At 50.2% G+C, this 19,859-nt stretch overlaps 9 protein-coding genes across 9 annotated transcripts; 6 read left to right on the forward strand and 3 right to left on the reverse strand.

Annotated features, from left to right (window-relative positions):
* Positions 1–1,070: 1,070 nt before the first annotated feature.
* Positions 1,071–4,142, forward strand: GCV2 (glycine decarboxylase subunit P; the record flags this gene model as incomplete). Its single annotated transcript, XM_024855466.1, has 1 exon — positions 1,071–4,142. One exon carries the CDS (start codon positions 1,071–1,073, stop codon positions 4,140–4,142), a length of 3,072 nt encoding a protein of 1,023 aa, XP_024715065.1.
* Positions 4,143–5,255: 1,113 nt separating this feature from the next.
* Positions 5,256–6,653, forward strand: C7M61_000002 (uncharacterized protein; the record flags this gene model as incomplete). Its single annotated transcript, XM_024855467.1, has 1 exon — positions 5,256–6,653. One exon carries the CDS (start codon positions 5,256–5,258, stop codon positions 6,651–6,653), a length of 1,398 nt encoding a protein of 465 aa, XP_024715066.1.
* An 821-nt stretch (positions 6,654–7,474) lies between these two features.
* C7M61_000003 (uncharacterized protein) lies at positions 7,475–9,481 on the forward strand (the record flags this gene model as incomplete). The annotated part of the gene is made up of 1 exon (XM_024855468.1): positions 7,475–9,481. One exon carries the CDS (start codon positions 7,475–7,477, stop codon positions 9,479–9,481), a length of 2,007 nt encoding a protein of 668 aa, XP_024715067.1.
* A 987-nt stretch (positions 9,482–10,468) lies between these two features.
* On the forward strand, positions 10,469–10,903 carry MRPL19 (mitochondrial 54S ribosomal protein uL11m; the record flags this gene model as incomplete). The annotated part of the gene is made up of 1 exon (XM_024855469.1): positions 10,469–10,903. The coding sequence occupies one exon, from the start codon at positions 10,469–10,471 to the stop codon at positions 10,901–10,903; it is 435 nt and encodes a 144-aa protein (XP_024715068.1).
* Positions 10,904–11,129: 226 nt separating this feature from the next.
* Positions 11,130–13,577, reverse strand: NPR1 (serine/threonine protein kinase; the record flags this gene model as incomplete). Its single annotated transcript, XM_024855470.1, has 1 exon — positions 11,130–13,577. One exon carries the CDS (start codon positions 13,575–13,577, stop codon positions 11,130–11,132), a length of 2,448 nt encoding a protein of 815 aa, XP_024715069.1.
* A 1,004-nt stretch (positions 13,578–14,581) lies between these two features.
* On the reverse strand, positions 14,582–15,946 carry C7M61_000006 (putative oxidoreductase; the record flags this gene model as incomplete). The annotated part of the gene is made up of 1 exon (XM_024855471.1): positions 14,582–15,946. The coding sequence occupies one exon, from the start codon at positions 15,944–15,946 to the stop codon at positions 14,582–14,584; it is 1,365 nt and encodes a 454-aa protein (XP_024715070.1).
* A 1,267-nt stretch (positions 15,947–17,213) lies between these two features.
* Positions 17,214–18,647, forward strand: C7M61_000007 (WD40 repeat domain-containing protein; the record flags this gene model as incomplete). The annotated part of the gene is made up of 1 exon (XM_024855472.1): positions 17,214–18,647. One exon carries the CDS (start codon positions 17,214–17,216, stop codon positions 18,645–18,647), a length of 1,434 nt encoding a protein of 477 aa, XP_024715071.1.
* A 39-nt stretch (positions 18,648–18,686) lies between these two features.
* Positions 18,687–19,004, reverse strand: C7M61_000008 (uncharacterized protein; the record flags this gene model as incomplete). The annotated part of the gene is made up of 1 exon (XM_024855473.1): positions 18,687–19,004. The coding sequence occupies one exon, from the start codon at positions 19,002–19,004 to the stop codon at positions 18,687–18,689; it is 318 nt and encodes a 105-aa protein (XP_024715072.1).
* Positions 19,005–19,120: 116 nt separating this feature from the next.
* Positions 19,121–19,780, forward strand: NOP6 (Nop6p; the record flags this gene model as incomplete). Its single annotated transcript, XM_024855474.1, has 1 exon — positions 19,121–19,780. One exon carries the CDS (start codon positions 19,121–19,123, stop codon positions 19,778–19,780), a length of 660 nt encoding a protein of 219 aa, XP_024715073.1.
* Positions 19,781–19,859: the final 79 nt, after the last annotated feature.

Here is a 19,859-nt window from a genome sequence, read left to right on the forward strand (position 1 = left end):
CATTGGGTAGATTCGCTGTCAGAGACATGAGACAGACTGTTGCTGTCGGTGTCATCAAGGCTGTCGAGAAGTCCGACAAGGCTGGTAAGGTCACCAAGGCTGCCCAGAAGGCTGCTAAGAAATAAGCTAGTTTCAACTGAGTGTCATTGAAATATTATAATTTAGCTTGAAGAGCTGTAGAATTGTAGAAGAGAGGAAGACCGTTAGGTGTATGAGATGGAAGATACGAGAGTCAGCCGCAGATGCCCCATATCTTAGGGCTGAGGATGTGGAGGCCCTTTATCTTTCAAAAAACTTTATCTAGTTGGCGATTATCAAAACATTTTCGGTTCCTTTCACCAAAAAATCAACTTTCAAAGTTCTGACTCTTTGTGTACCAAAAAAGAAATTTCCCAGCCGAGGCTTCAGATAAGAAAAAACGATCGCGATGCCCCGGGATTTTTCACAGGCCAGGCGATGGGACAATGCAATGGAGTCAAGCCTGAGCTTATTGAATCACGCGATCTAGGAAATTAGATTTCAGTAGTAAAATGGGAAGGAAACAGAAAATGGCTTTTTTGAGAAAATGCAGTTTGTTCTCAAGCGGCGCTACCGGTTGGACTCGGTTAGGTCGATTTGGACTCTGATGGATGCGATTTTTCAGGGTTCATCGAGGGAGTGACGGTGATTTGTGATGGAGAACACCTAAAATTTCTAATTAATTTATTGATTTGTAGACGTCGCGAGCTCCTGATACCGATTATACCCAAAGTTTTTTCAAATCCCTTGACGTGCCACAAATTCATCGACTCTTGAAAAAGTACTGCTGCAGCTGCCTCACTGACCCATCTCTGACTGCGGCAGCACTGATACACTGAAAAACCCATCAACAACAACAAAAAACACAGATCAAACAAACCCAATAAAAAACTCACACCCTCTTCACCTCTATCCCTCCCTACTAAATCAAAAAACCGCCTCGGTGGGTGCCCGGTGGTATGTGTCGGAGTCACCGCCGCGCCTGACTCTGCTCAGCCCAGAGGTATATAAACGGCTACTTCCCCAGAATTCAGATTTCGACAAAAATCAGCATGTTTAGAGCCAGAGCCGTGGTACGTGCAGCCAGACCGCTCCAGCTCCGCCTCAGAGCCGCTCCCAGAGCGCCCGTGGCCGCCTTTATCAGCAGATCTCTTGCTACGGCTAACACCCTGAGTGCCAACTACCAGCAGGTGCACAATCCCGCCAAAGAAGGTCCAACTTACGGCGAGTTGGACACGTTTGCAAGAAGACACTTTGGTCCTACTCCCGACAATGTTGCCCACATGCTCAAGTCGCTTGGGTACAAGGACATGGACGAGTTTCTCACTGCTCTGATTCCCCCACACGTGTTGGTGAAGAGACCCTTGAAGGTGCTGCCCCAGGAGGGTTACACTGAGCAGCAGATGCTCAAGCACTTGCACGAACTTGCCGGCAAAAACAGAATCGCCAAGTCCTTCATTGGTAAGGGCTACCACGGTACCATCGTTCCTCCCGTGATTCAGCGCAATCTCTTGGAGCTGCCTGAGTGGTACACCTCCTACACGCCATACCAGCCTGAAATCTCTCAGGGCCGTTTGGAGTCTTTGCTCAACTACCAGACCATGGTTTCGTCCTTGACGGGTTTGGATATCGCCAATGCTTCGCTTTTGGATGAAGGTACCGCTGCTGCGGAGGCCATGGCCATGTCTTTTGTGAACCTGCGTTCCAAGAAGAGAAAGTACGTTGTGGACTCGAAATTGCACCCCCAGTCCTTGGACGTGATTGAGTCTCGTGCCAACAACCTTGGTGTTGAGGTTGTGGTGCTTCCATTGACCACTGAGGAAGGTGTAGCTCAGCTTGAGAAGATTGGCCTGGAGGTCTGTGGTGCTTTGGTCCAGTACCCTGCCACCGACGGTTCTCTCCACAACTTCTCCAAGATCGGTGAGATTGTCCACAAGAACAAGGGTCTTTTCGCCATGGCTACCGACCTTCTTGCCTTGACGGTGTTGAAGCCTCCAGCTGAGTTTGGTGCCGACATTGCCTTGGGTAACTCCCAGAGATTCGGTGTTCCATTCGGCTACGGTGGTCCACACGCTGCTTTCTTTGCAACCACACAGAAGTTCTCCAGAAAGGTGCCAGGCAGAATTGTCGGTGTCTCCAAGGACAGACTCAACAAGCCTGCTCTCAGATTGGCTTTGCAGACCCGTGAGCAGCACATCAAGAGAGAGAAGGCCACCTCCAACATTTGTACTGCTCAGGCGCTTTTGGCTAACATGGCTGCCATGTACGCTGTGTACCACGGACCTGCTGGTCTCAAGAACATTGCTTCTCGTGTGTACGGCTACACCACTGTTCTTGCTGAGGCCATTAAATCCTCTCCACACAAGCTCCTCAACGACTCGTGGTTCGACACTTTGTCTGTGGAGGTCAATGGCAGTGCCGATGCCTTGTTGAAGGAGGCCTTGGACAAGTACAACATCAACCTTTTCAAGGCCGGCGAGTCCTCTGTTTCCATTGCTTTGGACGAGACCGTCACCAAGAGCGACCTCGAGGGTTTGGTGACTCTTTTCACCGGTAAGCCAGCTCAGCTTCCTGAGAACCTCCCAGAGATTCCACAGAGCCTTCTCAGAACCGACGAGATTCTCCCCAACGAGGTTTTCAACCAGCACCACTCTGAAACCGCCATGTTGAGATACCTCCACTTGTTGCAGTCCAAGGACTTGTCGTTGGCCAACTCCATGATCCCATTGGGCTCGTGCACCATGAAGTTGAACGCTACGGTTGAAATGCAGACCTTGTCGATGCCCGGTTTCGCCTTGATCCACCCCTTTGCTCCTACCGACCAGGCCCAGGGCTACAAGGAGTTGATTTCCGAGTTTGAGCACGACTTGAACGACATCACCGGTTTCGCAGCCACCACCTTGATGCCCAACTCCGGTGCTCAAGGTGAGTACACTGGACTTTCGTTGATCCGCCAGTACCACAAGGCCAACGGCGACTACGAAAAACGTAACATCTGTTTGATTCCTGTTTCTGCCCACGGAACCAACCCTGCCAGTGCTGCCATGTGTGGTCTCAAGGTGGTGCCCATCAAGTGTCTCGACAACGGTTCCATCGACATTACCGATCTCAAGGACAAGGCCGAGAAGCACAAGGACAACCTCTGTTCCATCATGATCACCTACCCATCCACCTACGGTTTGTTTGAGCCTGGTGTCAGAGAAGCCATTGACACTGTTCACTCGCACGGTGGTTTGGTCTACTTGGACGGTGCCAACATGAACGCCCAGGTTGGTCTTACCTCTCCAGGTGACTTGGGTGCTGATGTGTGTCACTTGAACATCCACAAGACTTTTGCCTTGTCCCACGGTGGTGGTGGTCCAGGTCAGGGTCCTGTCTGTGTTGCTGAGAGACTTGTTCCATACTTGCCAAAGCACCACTTTGTGGACACCCCACACGCCACTGCTGAGTCTATCCAGGCAGTCAACTCTGCTCCATTCGGTTCTGCTGCTGTCATTCCAGTTTCCTACTCCTACATCAAGATGCTTGGCTCCAAGGGTCTTCCTTACGCTTCTGCTCTTGCCATGCTCAACGCCAACTACATGCTTCACCGGTTGAAGGACCAGTTCGAGGTGTTGTTCGTGGACCCCAGAGCCACCAAGGAACAGGGCACCAAGCACTGTGCTCACGAGTTCATCATTGACTTGCGTGAGTTCAAGAGCGTTGGTGTCGAGGCCATTGACGTTGCTAAGCGTTTGCAGGACTACGGCTTCCATGCTCCTACCATGTCTTTCCCAGTTGCCGGCACCCTTATGATTGAGCCCACCGAGTCGGAGAACTTGGAGGAGCTTGACCGTTTTGTCGAGTCCATGTTGCTGATCAGAAAGGAGATTGACGCCTACGCCAAGGGCGAGTCCCACGGCCAGGTGTTGAAGAACGCTCCTCACTCTCTTGCCGACATTGTTTCCACACCCCAGGAGGAGTGGGAGGCCCGTGGCTACACCAGAGAGCAGGCTGCTTACCCATTGCCTTTCTTGAAGACACAGAAGTGCTGGCCTACGGTGGCCCGTTTGGACGATGCCTTTGGTGACATGAACTTGCTCTGCACCTGTCCATCTGTCGAGGAGGTTGCCAACGAAAACTAGTTTGTACAATAGATCACAATAGAGTGTAATAGGGATATGGTTGTAGGTGGTTTGTATTTGCGTTTTACTGAAGAATTCCCGAAGCATGGTGATTGAAGAGATTCAGCCAAGAGTTTGTCGATCAGCGTTACTGGAATCCAGGAGGCTTACGAGAATTGAAGAAGAATGATTACAGCCTTGCGGTATTCCAGAAACCTTCTTGATATGTGAAACATGGTGGCTTAAGGATTGGCAATGTCGTTGATCTTCACGAGCATGCAAGGCAATTTATGCTTCTCAGCATAATTGAAGAAACTCCCGACAAAGGGTTGACAAAGGAATCTAGAGCAATATAGTAGAAGGCATTCGTGAATTAAGATTTAGACAAGGTTGTTGGCCCAACCTTCTAAAACATACCAATTGAAAGAGAGGGAGTCAGAGACATTGATCGACAACAAATCAGCAATCTTCGTCTGTAAATCACAATTCTTGTGGTTGCGCTTCACCCTCGTCTATCTCCCAGAATTCCAAGTTTATCCGATCCCGTATATGTCCGTTTAGGCGCCGTGCCACATAAGGTTTGTGCATCTGGAAACCAGATCCAGCATTGTGTTTATCCTCAGCTCAGATCTTCTACAACAATTCATTCCTAAATATGCTAATCCCGGTTATCTCTCGTCTTGATCTAAATCTATGCTCCTACGGTCTATGGACTTCCGAAACAGCCGCCGTGCATCAGCCGATATTGGGCAACCGCTTTTTGGGGGTACCTTTGCAGGTCAATGTCTCAGATGGTAGTAATAGAAAACCGAAAAGCAAAGTTTTGTAAGATCTCCAATTTTCACTGTAGCCTAAACCTTGAGATGCATACAAGTCGCTGACTCTTATGGTGAGAGTCCGTAGCCGCATTGAACACGAATCCTCAAAAACCGTAAGTTTTAAGGATATTAAGACAAGATCTTGGAATCTCTCAATAAATAAACCACTTATATCCCCATACAACATCACCACGTCATTCTTTCCACAGAAAGGGTAGGTTGGGTCCGACCTGCACACTGGGCCACCTCCACGATATCAGGCTTCATCAACTCACCAACTCCAAAAGCTCAATCCCATTGCCTTTTCCAATTCACAATGGACTGGCAGCAACTCAGACCAAAACGCAGCTCCCTTTCGGGCTTGTCTCAACAAGGCTCCTACACTCTGTATCCAATTTCCCCCAGACAAAACCAGTCTCGCTTTGCTTATCCCAACTACCCTGACGAACAGACCGTCCAGGATAATGGCAGCACTCGAGCCTCGTACTACTCGTCACAACACCCTTTGTTCTGCGCAGATTGGGTGTCTACTGATCCCACGAACGATTGGGTTGTTTTGAGCTCCTTTAGAGAAGGCTACCTGAATCGGGTTCAAGTCGTGCACGGACTGCTATACAACAACAAGGAGGACCCTGAGGATCCAGGGATCGTTTCACCTACAGTGCTGGACACTAGCTCGAGCTCGGAGGAGCTGAGAGCGAAAGATCTGCCCTCGTGCGCTGGAGGAGCTTTTGATTGGACCAATGTCGCCGAAACAGCTGTGGAGTACCCACTCACCAACGTCCAGTGGGACCCGCTGATGACCAGCCTGGGCGTGCTTCGACTCGGAGCGTCGTCCGAAGTTCTCAGATTGTATAAGGTGGATCAGGATCCCGATAAGCTCAAGATGGACGGAAGGTTCCCCTTAGTGCAGACCCATCTTCTAGCGAACAACTCGACCGCCAACCTGGCCAACGGGGACGTTCAAGATATAAACACTTTCCCGCCCGTGACGTCATTCGACTGGAACAAAGCGGACCCCTCTATAATTATCACCTCCAGTGTGGATACCACATGCACCGTGTGGGACCTCAATCGCTCGCACTCACTCGGCAAAGACAGAGACACAGCACACGTCAAGACGCAGCTAATAGCGCATGACCTGGAGGTGTTCGACGTGAAGTTTCTCCACGAATCAACGAACGTCTTTGCCAGCGTCAGCAACGATGGTTCTATGCGAGTGTTCGACCTCCGCTCATTGGAGCATTCCACCATCATCTATGAGCCCACACGAGCCCCGCCTTTGGCATCTTCCGTGCCCACAACCGCCCAGGCCCACTACAACCCGCAAGCGTTGCTCAAGCTCCTGACGTCCAACGTCGACCAGAACTACTTGGCCACCGTTGGCGTCAACCTGAATCAGGTGCTTGTGATAGATATGCGGATGCCGGGGCTTCCTGTGGTGAAATTGGATTGCCTGTTTGGTGGTATGAGCCAGGCGGCGGTGAATACCATACAATGGCACCCCAGTACCAACTGGCTTGCAACGGCAGGTGACGACTGTCAGGCGCTTGTGTGGGATCTCACGAGCGGCAACAAGGAGGTGGGCACAGTGGTGGACACGCCGGCGATGGCGTACACTGAGGAATTAGAGGTGAATAATGTGTGCTGGAGAAATAACGGCGATTGGCTTGGAGTGATCAGTGGAAAAGGATTCCAAGCTCTACAGACATGAAGGGCACACCATGCATGGAAGCGTTGCAACAAGGCTGCATAGAATGCAGATAATGGGGGATGACATCATTGATCCGGACCCCCCAGCGGCGGTCATCTGCGATCGGGCATGCCCACTGATCTCATTGGGTTGCAAAACCCGCCTATTTTTGGGATTCTTGCTCGGGCCCGTTTGGCTCACAAATGTCGCTTAAGCACCGTAGGAGGCTTTCTGGCGCCTAAGCCGTGCGCACTGCTGCCACGAAGCAAACCGGCACGCAGATGTGCTGCGAGTAATTTGCACCCAAGCAGGGATGGCCCCCCAAGGAGAAGCCCAGAGATGCAGCCGAGCAAAACCCCACGTTGGAAAGAATGGAAATTTCGGGAGAAAAAAAAAAGTTTAAAAAGGCTATTTCCAAAGTCGAACGGCCCCATTATTTAAGTTCTTGCCGCCCGCAGACCAAGCCGCCGTGGCGTAAGCACAAAGCCAGAAAACCCCTGGATCCCTGATTCCTTGTACCCACGCAGCTGCGTGTCGCCAAAGCCGTTTCGGTGGTTTTGTGGATGTTTTTCCTGTGTTTGGTCCGTCCATCTCACTATTCCGAGACACTAGCAACCATCGCACAGGCACGCCGGTTACCTCAAGGCACTGCGAGTCGTAAGCGCTGGCAGGGATTATATCAGGCGGCGATCCCCCTGTTTGAAATCCTGAGTCCTCGGTTTTTCCAGTCCGTTCCCTCCACCTTACGGGCCCCGACCAGACCCTTTTAAAGGCCTCTCTGCTCAGTCTGGCCAGGCTGCCCTGCTCTGCTCTGCTTCTTGTTCCCGCCGCGCGCCAAACAAATGTCCCGGTCTGTTATATTTAGTGCCCCCTTCCCGCCGCCAGGCGATGGAACAAATACTGCCCTTCGTCCGCGCAAGAACAATATCGCTATTTTTCAGAGAGACGTTTCCTCCGACCTCAACCAGACCGCCCTGACCACCCAATCGTTCCTGCTGGGCCCCACGTTCCCGCCTACGACTACGCCATCGCTGTCTCCAACTCCATCCTCCATTTCTTCAACGTCCTCATCCACTTTCCAGCAGTCTTCCGGGTCTCCCCTGTCCTCCAGGTCCTCCCAATCTGCCAGCATTTCGGTTCCACAGACTTCTTCCCAGGGCTCATTTGCGTCCTCGCCCACGTCCTCACTGGGCTTTTTTTCCCTGTCCACCGCCCCAGGGTCTCTTTCGCACTCAGATAATTATAGCACCTCGCTCCTGCTGACAATGTCCTCCGTGCACTCTGACCCTACTCCATCCACATCTTCGTCTTTCGACACCCCCCTGCTGGAAACTCCCACTTCCTCCTCGTCATCCTTCACACTGTCGTCTCTGCCGACGCTATCCCTGTCATTTTCATCTCCCACGTTGTCGTCCCTCACACTGTCCTCCCTGGCTTCGCCCACATTGCCTCCTTCCTCGTCCTCGTGGTCTAGCCTGTCGTCATCTGATCCTTCTGAGCTGACAATGTCGTCCAACACCACGCTGCTGGAGCCCCTGCTGCTGAGCACGCCCCTGCTGTCGACGCTGGAATCGTCGTCCCTGACCCTCCCGTCGACTTCGTCAGAGCCCACGTTTGAGAGCTCGTCTGAGACATCTCTGTTTGTCCCGTCATCAGAGCCCTCCTCGTCATGGGAGCCTCCCCTGAGCTCTGACCCCACTTCATCTTCGTCATTTTTTGCATCTTCCACTTACTCAGAGGAACCCTCCTCGTCTGAGGAGCCCAGCACCAGCTGGAGCGAGTCGAGCTCGTTTTTCCCATCCAGCACTAGCGAAACCACCACGGAAAGCACGAGCCTGTCAAGCTCGTCACTGTCTTCGAGCTCATCTGAGTCGTCTAGTGAATCCTCGCTGTCGTCTAGCCTGAGCTCGAGCCTGAGCCTGAGTCTGAGTTCAAGCCTGAGCTCCAGCGAAACTACCTCGGAGCCTGAGTCTTCTTCGTCCTCATCCTCAGCGACATCGTCTGAACTGCATTCTATTACGCTGTTTACGTCCGACTCGTCTGAGTACGCTGGCTACTACTCTACAGTTAGTGTCCTTCCAGACACGACCATCACCACTTTAGTCGCCGTGCCTACTTCTGCGGACAACAGCGACTCTGGTGGAGGTACGTCACAGCGTAACGCTAAACTTATTGGTGGCCTCGTGGGTTCCATTGGTGGTACTATCTTGATTGGTTCGCTTGTTGTGCTCTTCTTGTTCCTCAAGAAGCGTCGCTCAAGAGTCACGAACCATTCTCCAGATTTTGCCGACGACACTTCCGGCGACTCTAACGAGAAGTCTGGATTCAAGAAGCTCTTTGGCATCGGTGCCGGTGGCGCTGCTGGTGCGGCGACTGTCGATTCCTACAACGATCTTGAAAAACACCTAGAGTCTAGAGCTGCCGTGTCTGACCCCTTCCTTGGAGGCGGAGTCGGTGGCCATAACAATGCTGCCCACGATACTTCGGACGATTTTGCATACCGCGGTGTCTCGAACAGCAATAACCTAGACTCCATCTTCCACGGAAGCGGTACCGCGACGGGCGGGAACTCGAACGATGGAACTGGCGGGCTCAATCTGAGTTCTGCCAGTAACAGAGGACCGGGACATTCACGCATGAACTCTGACGTGAATCGGATGGACACCATGCCCGAACATTCGTATGATTACGACCAAAAATATGCCCTGATGGGTGCTACGCATGTACGAGAACGGCTGTCTGAGTTTGAAGACGAGGACCTGTTCTTCCAAGCACACAACCATGCTCCTCTATTGGAAGGGGAGAACCATAGCAACAATTCTCGACTGAGGTTTTTCGAGGAAATTTAGCATACAAAAAGTCATTGGGTAATACCGTTTTGTTCTCCATAATATTTTAGTAATTGTTTATTTTAAAGATGATCGACATTTGTTTGTTTGTGGCTCGTAAACCTTGTATTGTTTTTACTTTTTCTCGAGGACCCAGATTCAAGGAGCTTCCCGATTCTAACAATAGATTGTGCAAGATAAGATACGAAGACGAATAGAGGAGACGACACTTTGCCGTAGCACGTGTGGAGGGGCTTGAACTGTTTACTGGGGAAGCCATAAAAGCCTCCCTAATTTTCATATAATCGGGCTTTGATAAAGGGAGTTTACGATGGAGCAGCTTGATTGGTCAAAGTAGACGATATTGAAAATAAGTGAGTGAGTGGTGCTTAGAATATGTCGCCCATGGACTGTTAGCTCACGACATTGCTAGGGTACTCTCAATGAGTCCATTGTAAGAAATCTTAAAAGATTGCAATTGATAGTTTGATATCACACATCTTATTCACGTCATTTTGATGGTATATTCAAAAGATGCTTGAGTTTTTAGAAAGCAATGCTTATGTAATTTGCGGTGAAGAAGGTGTTCGATGCAATGGCTGCAAATCTCACTCTCCAGGATACTTCCTCTCTGTCACTTCAAACACACAAATAAAGAAGTTTTGATAATCATTGTTCAAAAGGATGTATGAAAACTCTACATGAAATCGAATTTGGTGTCGTTCTCCTATGCTTTTTCTCTCGGGGCTTGTTACAATAGTGGGGCACCCACAGCTTGAGACTACCCTACTAAGACCTCACTCACCATGTACCCATACCTAACACCAAAAGGACCCACAACAGAACTCAAAAACAAGCAATCCTCCAATAATTAAAATCATTTTAATCCCCCTCCATCTTTAAATGTTCACTCTCCCCCTTATTCCCTTTTCCTCTATGGTCCTCCATGGCCCCAGGAAACTACCTACTACTTCGCGGCGCACCATTTTTTTTTTCACCTACATCGTCATGTCTGCCAAAAACGTATTCGTCAAGTTGATCGTGGGCGCCGGACAGGCGGCACCGGCTCCACCGGTGGGTCCCGCTTTGGGCTCCAAGGGTGTCAAGGCCATCGATTTTTGCAAAGAATTCAACGCCAGATCCGCCCACTACGCTCCAGGAACCCCGATCCCAGTTCTCATGACGATCAAGCCAAACAGAACCTTCACATTCGAAATGAAACTGCCTCCTACGTCGTGGCTCCTTATGAAGGCCGCCAAGGCCGACAAGGGCTCCGGAAGAGCCACCCACGAGTTTGTGGGAGAGACGCTTTCGTTGAAGCACATATATGAGATTGCCAAGATCAAGAAGACCGACGAAAGACACAAGGACCTCTCGTTGCAGCAGATATGCGGAGGCATTATTCTGACTGCTGAGGCCATCGGCGTCCGTGTCGAGCCATAATGTATGATAGACCTGTAAATACACGAAATGACGAGATAACTGTAGGGAGAGTTTTGGTTTGATCATCACAGAACGACTTACCAATATTTAAGTAATCAAGGGTTACTGAAATTTGCAATCGTTTCATGTCTCCAGCAGAATATGAATGCCCACTGCAACTAGATCAGCCAAACTACACCACCTCAAATAATGCAAATTCTCTATACTATATGACAGGCGGTGAATGCTACTTCTTTTTGTTTTTGTCAAACGCCGCTATGTGGGCCTTGGACTGATCCACGGTGGTGTGCTCATGGTCACTACCCTTGAACACCTGGTAATCAAACAGACCGTCGTTGTTAACGCGCTCTTCAACTGTGCACATGGCGATGCTGTTGAGCCAGTCGTCTTGGAAACACTCCTCAATGGAGATACGGCAAGCTGGTGCCAACTCAACCATACGTCCTATCAAAGGACGGCAGTCTTCAGGCAATGCAAGTAAAAGACGCCCGAGTCCAGTCTCGCTTGATGTGTGAGACATGCCTTCGCCCAGCTTGCCGTCGGCTGTGGGAGATTCTAAAATATCACCGGCATCAACCTCATCTATCACGGCGCCAAGCTCAGGCATGCTGAAATTGTCAGGCGTTCTAACAAGCATCTCGCTCAACGACTTGCCCTCTTCACGAGTAGCGAAAAGCTTGAAGCTGTTGTCGATCATCTTTGGAACCTTCCAAGGAAACTTTTTGAGCATCATGCAACAGAAGATGATAGCCACGGACCAAACGTCCACTGGTCTAGGATCGTACTTGTTGAAGACACATACCTCTGGAGCAAGGTAGGGATCAGAGCCCACAATACCCAGAGCCTCGATTAATGTTTTTGAAAATGGGTACGAGAACACCACTGCGGAGCCGAAGTCAATGATCTTTACAATACCACGGGCATCCACAACACAGTTGTCGAGCTTCAAGTCTCTGTGTGCTAAACCCATGGAATGCAAGTAATTGATACCCGATAAGATCTGCTTGAAGCAACAGTTGATCTCTTCGCGAGACATCTTGTTTGACATCACAATAGCAAAAAGATCAAAGTCACAGTACTCCATGACCTGAAGTATTCTCTCATTCTCGTAGCAAATTTCAACGGTTTCAATAATATTAGGGTGTTTCAAGGTCGAACCAATGCAATACTCACTGGTAATCTTTTTGGCGTAATCACGCTTCGTCTCGTTCTGATACTTCTGTCTGAACTCCTTCACGGCAAAAGTCTTTTTGTCAGCTAAACGGTTCACAAGTCTGACGGAACCTCCGGCACCAGCGCCAAGGTTCTCTCCGTATTTACTGTATCTCTTTGAGAATGGCAACTGCTGTGACTGTGAGTTGGTGAGGCCGTTTATAGATCCTCTTCTGTCACGAACCATTGAGGGAGTTCTGCTGATGGAAGAAGAACCAACAGCGAAACCAGTCACTGGAGATTGAGAGTAGGAAGACTCTGAGACATTGGATCCGCCTGACTGGCTGGGGTATGCTGAAGCAAAAGAGCCAGATGCTGGGACACTGCCGGAGTGAGTTGAGCGCATAGAAGTGGACATTTTGCCAACTGGGATAGGTTGGGATGGAGACTGGCCCTTTTTGAAGAACCTTTTAAGGTTGGCCATGGAGCTATGCTTGGATGAGCTGTACATGTTAGCAGAGTCCGCAGATGAAAGACTGGATGGAGACGTGCCCATTGCAGCGTGTTCGTTGATTGGAGTTGGGTTGTTGTAGAACGAGCCAAGATCCGTGGAAGAGCCCTTGCCTTGCAGATTGCCCTTGTTCTTCGACGAGAAGAAAAATGAAAGACCCAGCTGAGAACCCTGGCGTCCTGAGCTGGACAAAGAAGCTGCTTGGGCCTGGGCTTGAGCTTGGGCTTGAGCCTGGGCAACTCTCTGTTTGGAAATGACAAAACGTGGCTCGATGGTCATTGAATTGACCTGCGGGGACGAAAAGTGGATCGACAGGATGGGCTGTCCGTTTGGCAAGTTAGGTACATGGTCTGAAGACTCCGAGGAGGCGCTGTCGTTGCGCAATGCCTTGGAAAGATTGGAAGAGCCATTGGCAAAACCGTTTCCCTTGTAAGAATTGGCGGCGTGTTCCGTGCTAGCTACGCTGTTTCCACGACCACCAGGTGCGCCATATGGAATCGACGACGATAAACTCTCTGAGCCATAGCCTCCCGTGGCGAAAAATGAAGTATGCGAGACCGAGTTGGTTCTGTTGACACGGGGACTCTTGCAGTCTGTCGGTGGTCGTATGGGCTGATCTTTGGAGCCAAATGAACGACCAAACGGGATATCACGTCCTTGTTGGGCCAGGTCAAAACCGCCATTGACCACCACTGGAGAGGAGCCTGTTTCCACGGCTTGGGCCACAGGGGCGGCGTTTTGACGAGGCAGAATGCTGCTACCGCCCACAACGCCATTGTGTTTCAACTTGTTCAGCGCATTGATCTGAATGCCGCTATCGTCGGAGCTAGTATTGTGGATTCCAGGCGAAGGGGATATTTTTGTATCCAGGAAGCCAGGCAGGTTCAAGCTGGTCAGGGATGTGTTTTTCGAGGCCACATTGGAGTTTGATTCGCTCAAAAGCTTGGTTAACGAACTGACCGCCTGTTGCGGGTGTTTGGCCTGGTTCGGCCCGGGTTTACTGTCCGTCATGAATCTATTATAAAGTGGTTATGACAAGAACAGAAGGGAGTATGGCTGTATTTGTTACAAGCAGTTTGTTGATGGGACCAACGGTGAGTAGGTGTGGGAAACGCCGGCCACTGATGTGTGAGCAGATGAGAGATAAGTGGCACGTGATCAGACACAGTAGCCGAAATGTTTCCGTGGTTTGTGTGCCTATTGTCGTGGGCAGCGATTTCGCGCCAAATGTGTCAAGGGTTGCTTTGGTGCTATCTGCTTTGCTGCTATTGGGCGCAAATCAAGATAAGAGGCGGGTAGCCGCGGGAGTAAAAAAGGCTGTGGGAGGCGGGCGAAGTTGTGTGTTTTTTTTTGTTTTGTTTGGGTTTGTAATCTTTATGATTTTTTCGTCTTCCCCTTAATTTTTTCTGTACCCGCCAATGCCGGTCTTGAAAACGTTCCGCAGCCACACAGTTAGGGGCCACAATGGCAACCAGAGCCGCGCAGTAGCGGTATTTGCGCCAAAGCCAGCGGGACCGGGAGATTGAGATAAATAAAAAAGCCGCCGGGCAGCTTTGCCCAATGCATGCCTTGTGGCTGCCTGCCTCAGTCAGATCACAAAATAGTCAGTATAGAACAGAGATAAATTGGCCCTTCGGCTTCGGAGCGGCATCTTCCGAGCGACAGAGTCACTTTTCGCACCCACCTACTCATCATGACCGTCTCCGTTTTGTGGGGTACTCACAATGCCTTCCCAACCACAAAAGCTTCTCGAGGAGATAGCCAAGCCATGCAGGGTGGCACCTCTAGGCCCTTCGGTCATCAACTTGGTTCAGTTGCGCCGAGGGGAGTTAGGGTTTATGAAAGTGGGCCGACCATGGTGAAAAGGAGACATTTTGCAGCCATTACCCTGAGCAAGCACAATTACGACTTGTTATGGATGCGGCTGTTGATCCTTTCGACACGGTTGCATTGTTGCCGAGGGCATCCAACCTTGCAGCTTTGAAACTTTGTGTAACCGCCTCAACCAAACCTCTTCATCTCTTTCTAGCCTTGCCCTTTGGCTTGCTTCCGGTAGACTTGGGAGTATGCTTCTTCTTTGCTGCATCTACACCCTCCTCAGGGAAAAGCGGCATTTCGCCCAGCTGCGACAGAATGCCCATGCTCTTACGGATGGCATCCAACTTGTACTGCAACTCCTCCTCCGTCTGCGGCTTCTCGTGGACATCCTCCTTCTTCTTCTGCTCGGCCTCGGCTTTCTTCTTGTCGATTCCGAGCTTCTTCTCCTGCTTCTTTCTCTCAATGGCAGACAGCTTCTCCAATTGCTGAATGTGCTCGGCAGTCTTTGCAAACACTTCATCCTGCAACACCTCGTCCGTCAATTCAGGCCTGGTCTTGGTCAAAATCTTACACTCCTGAATGATATTTCCGCCATCCTGTGCTCCCAACATTGGAGCGTAAATGGCAAAAAGAAGCGACTGGACGCCCTGGACGGTATCCTTGAAGAAAATGTACCAAATAGGGAACAAAAGAACGTACAAAAACAAGCCCCAGATCGTGCCCATGGAGATGAAACGGCGGGTCGATGGCGACCTCATAATGCCCGGGTTCACAATGCTCACCTTGACATTGCAAGGCGCCTTGTCTTTTCTATCGTAGCTGTTCAACTCACGCTGGAACGAACGGCCAAACATTCCCAATAGAAGCTTGGACGTTCCAAACACCTTCCACGGCGAATTGACCGGGTACTGGCGGAAATCCCAGAGAAGATCATCTTTATCCACCAGACCTGCTGCCTGCGAGGTACATGTAGTTAAAACGACTCTCACGTCACGATCTGGCGGCTGAACGTGGAGAGAAGGCTTGAGAAGCGTAAGCAAGTGGTAATGTGCCAAGTAGTTCACGGCAAGCTGGGTTTCCACGCCATCCACAGAGACCTGTCTGTCTCTTCCTCTAGGAACACAGTCAGCAGCACAGCAGATGACACCGTCCAAACGGCGGGGTGGCTGATTGTCGAGCCATTTGGTAGCGAAAAGACGAACCAGATGGAGCGAGTTCAAGTCACAGTGCTCGGCGTAGATCATGAAGTTGTTGGTCTTGTCTCTGAGGTCCTCAATGAACTCGACCGTCCAGGCGTCATCTGTGGATCTGGACAACAAAATAAGCTGGGCTCCTTTATTGGCTAGCTCGTACGCAAGCTCTGCTCCGAGGCCCGAAGTGCCGCCTGTGATGATGTAGACATTTCCATGCAACTCTCTTTTGAACGTGTTGGAAGTACCAGAGAAGTAGTATTTTGTAGCAGCGGCCACGGCAACGGCTGGGCCATAAGTGGTCAAGTAGTTCCAGCCTGGAATGGCCTGGGGACCGTCAAACACAGCGGTGGAGACGATATCAATAGGCATGGTGTAGATGGTTTCAGGAAGATGAAGGCCAAAAGGCTCGAAGAGGTGGATGGTGAACGGGTGTTTCAGCCTGGCGGCTAAATTGTGGAAAGTGGTGGAAAAGTGGGTGTTTCTGGTGGTTTTGGGTTGTTGATGATTCGGAGGGGGGGAGGTGGTACAAATTTGACGTGTGTTTCGGTTTGGTGGGTTTGGGTTGATGGGTTGGAGTGGTGGTGGTATGGTGAGCAGGCCATTTTGCAGCCAAATATAGATGGAGCCAGGAAGAGTGGTTGGGTGGTGAATTTCGGGGGAATGGTTCTGATATCGTGAATAATACTTAATACTTATGGTAATTGGGAAATACTAGTGAGTTCGTATTTGAATGTCACCTTTGTAGTCAGGTTTAGCTGTCGTCCATGTTTGACGCTTTATCTCACGGAGGACGCGTCATACTAAAGAAATTGATGAAGCCTATTACGGGCTTTTTATTTAAACAATTTCTTGAGCACAATTTCATTGGTTTGTTGGATTTGTGAAGACGCTAGTGTACGGTTGACTGGTTATCTTTGCTCAGGATGGGAGGTGCAAGTAGGGATTATGTGGGCTGTGTGTTGGCAAGCGTTTTGTTGTAAGTAGCAAAATGACTTCAACTTTAGAGTAATTGTAACTTGCTGACTTTCAATATTCAGCTGATCATTCAAGTGTGTGCTTCTCGAATCATGTCCTCCAAATCGAGGTGGATGGGGACCAGAATGCCAGTGTTCATGAATATAAGATAGTCACCCAAAATAAGGCATCTCCTTCACTTTTGAAGGATGCCAAATATACTCCATGGATCAATATTAATCCATGACTTTACTCCTGTAAGCATCTGCCACTATCTAGGACAGACCAGATGGGGCATCTCACAATCCACTCATACTCCCAAATTTCGAGCACAACTCTTTTGTATAACTTTTAAGAGATCACTCACAATAAACTTGAAGAAACTATTTCCGTTCTTTATTGTTTTCCTCACAAAACCACTTCCTATTCATCTGACCCATCCTCTGACTTTTCGCAGCCAAACCACCATAAGCAGCATACCAGCACACCCCGTTATCCAAGACCCAAGTTTTTTTTTTTTAAAAAAAAAAAAAAACAACAAATCAAATAACCACTCCATTCTATACCCAAACCCCCCTTTTTCCCCAACCACCCTCCACAACCCCCTCCCATCTCATCTCATCCACCAGGTCCATCTCCATCTCATCGCACTGTGCAGATCAACATCACCAACTCTCTTTTCATGGACGAAGTGGCCTTTTACGTGACACACGGCAGCCCGGACGACAAGCACCTGAAGGAGTCGCTTGCAGCGGCCTCCTCCGTGCACAAGTCCAGCACATACGCCTCGTTCAGAAACGCAGACTGCCCGATGAACGGTGCTGCTTTGACCGGTATGGGTCCTGGAGAAAGACTCTTTGTGGCTGGCAAGGACAAGGCGCTCATTAGTTGTTATTCATGGGGAAAGGAGAGTGTGGATCAGAAGTTTCCGGTTCCGGAGAACATGCTGTGTTTGGCATTGGCGGAGCATCCTGAGGTCAGAGGTGCAGACGATGGGGTGGTCTTCAACAAGCCCAAACAGCACATTCCGTGGTTGCTAGCGGCAGGCTCGAGTACAGGTAAATTGTACATTTGGGAATTGGCGCTGGGCAACTTGCTCTGCGTGAAAGACGCTCATTACCAGGGGATCTCTGTGATTAGGTTCTCCAAAAACAGTACCTTCTGTTTCACTGGAGGTTTGGATTCTAGGGTCATGGTCTGGAGAACAGCCGATTTGGTGTCGTTTGACGAGGAGAATGCCAAGCCACTTGCCACGTTCAGCGACCATACGTTGGCAATCACGGATATCGCTGTTTCTGATGCACCTACACCACACGATGTCAAGATCTACACATCGTCGAAGGACTCGACCGTGAGATTGTACAATGTTGTTTCGAAACAATTGCTTTCCGCTTTTGTCTTCTCGTCGCCAGTTGAGTGTATCGCCAGAGACGCCGCCGATAGAGCATTCTATGCTGGTCTTTCTGACGGCACCATCCGCATGGTTTCACTCTACGTGGTGAACAAAATCAGCAATACGCTTGAAGCAGTAGGCGGCTCAGGAAAAGTCATCACGGTGGCCGAGGACCCAGAGCACAGAGAAACGTTTGTGTTCCATCAAAATGGCGCCAACCACCCTACCAGACTCGTCACTTCTCTCGACGGCACAAGCATAATATCCAGTGACACGGCGGGCCAGGTTTTCGTCAGCGACGTTGTCACCAAGCAGGTGATCAAGGCGTTCACGCCGTGCAAGTCACCTATTGCATACCTCCATGTGGAGACCCACTCGGAAGCCCTTCTCAAGACCCACCAGTCGTTTGACAAGAAGCATCGTCTTTTGCAGCCGCTCAAGAGGGTTATCTTTTCGGGCAAGCCAGAAGAGCACATTATCACGATGCAGATTCCAGGCGTGGTGGAGGAGTCACAGACGGTGGATGAGTGGTTTGAGGAACTTGAAGAACAGGAGTACTACTACAGAGAAGAGATGAAGGACCAGGAGAAGCTCGAGGAGAAGTCTAAGAAAGACGACCTGGCCAAGGTCAAGGAGCTCGAGGAGAAGCTCGAGAAGGTGTCTGGTGCATACAATAACCTTAAGGGTATGTACGAGGACCTCTACAAGGAGACGCAAAAGTGATGAATTGTTGATGATAAATAGAGTGTTTTGACGAGAGAGTCATCGCCGCTTGGGAATGACAATCTTCTGTCCGTTGGCCTTCTTGACCTCCCATCCCATAAGGGAGATCTCTCCAGAAGTGCCCACCTGAGCTACAGGAATCCGTTCCTTGGACCTGCCACGGCGTGCCTGTTCCTGCTCGGTTTCAGAGTCGCCCTGCTTGAGGCGTTTGGCGGTGGAGATCATCTCCTCTGTGTTGTTGGATCTGCATCTTCTGACAGGGGATACCTCATTGCCGTCATGGCCTTGTTGTTTAGAATCCGAGGCCAGCGGCCGCGTTGGTCCACGGTCAGGCTGCTCGACCGTTTCTTTTTCCATAGATCAAAAAGACGTTAATTGTCCTTTGGCAAATGTAGTTTTCAAGAATCACCCGGATCCAAGCAGTGTGTTGATGTGCGCAGCCTGTGGGTAATGCGATGGGCATCGACTACACCATGGGAGAAGAGAAGGTGAGCAAAAAGAAGCAAAAGGCGCTTTTGTTCAGAAAATCCAAGGAGGATAGAGAAGCTGAGGTTGCGGAGAAGAAAGAAAGAAAAGAAAAGGAAACCGAGACGAACGAGCAGAGTCTGGAAAATGACTTGAAGAGGAAAGCTGAGGACCCAGAACAGCCCAAGAAAAAGAGGAAAACAAGAAGAGGCAAAAAGGGCAAAGGCGTCAACGGCGGCAGCGGGCCCCGTTTTCTTCTTTTTGTGGGAAACCTCCCCTACGACATCCAGCAGGCCGAGTTGGTGGCCCATTTCAAGAATGCCAATCCTGACCGGATCAGGATCCGTAAGGAAAAGGGTATTGCCTTTTTGGAGTTTGACAACGACAACAGCGAGATCCAGAGCAAGATGGAGCTTGCTCTCCGTTTGCACAAGTCGACGTTGAGGAACAGAAAGATCAATGTTGAGCTTACTGTTGGAGGAGGAGGTAACTCTGAGGCCAGAACACAGAAGTTGAAGGAGAAGAACGAAAAGCTAGAGGAGGAGCGCAGAGAAAGAATCAAAAAACAGGCTGCCGAAGCCAAGAAGGAGGCCAAGGAGGCCGGAGCAGCGGCACCGGCACCAGGCCAGCCAGCCATGCATCCAGCCAGAGCGGCCCTTCTCAAGTAGACCGACAGCGCAGTCGAGTATAAGCATCTGCAATTAATAGCCCTCAGTAAAGGGCTCTAAATAATACAACACAGCCCCG

The sequence above is a fragment of the Candidozyma pseudohaemuli genome, assembly GCF_003013735.1.
Source record: "Candidozyma pseudohaemuli strain B12108 chromosome Unknown scaffold00001, whole genome shotgun sequence".
Lineage (NCBI taxonomy): Eukaryota > Fungi > Ascomycota > Pichiomycetes > Serinales > Metschnikowiaceae > Candidozyma > Candidozyma pseudohaemuli.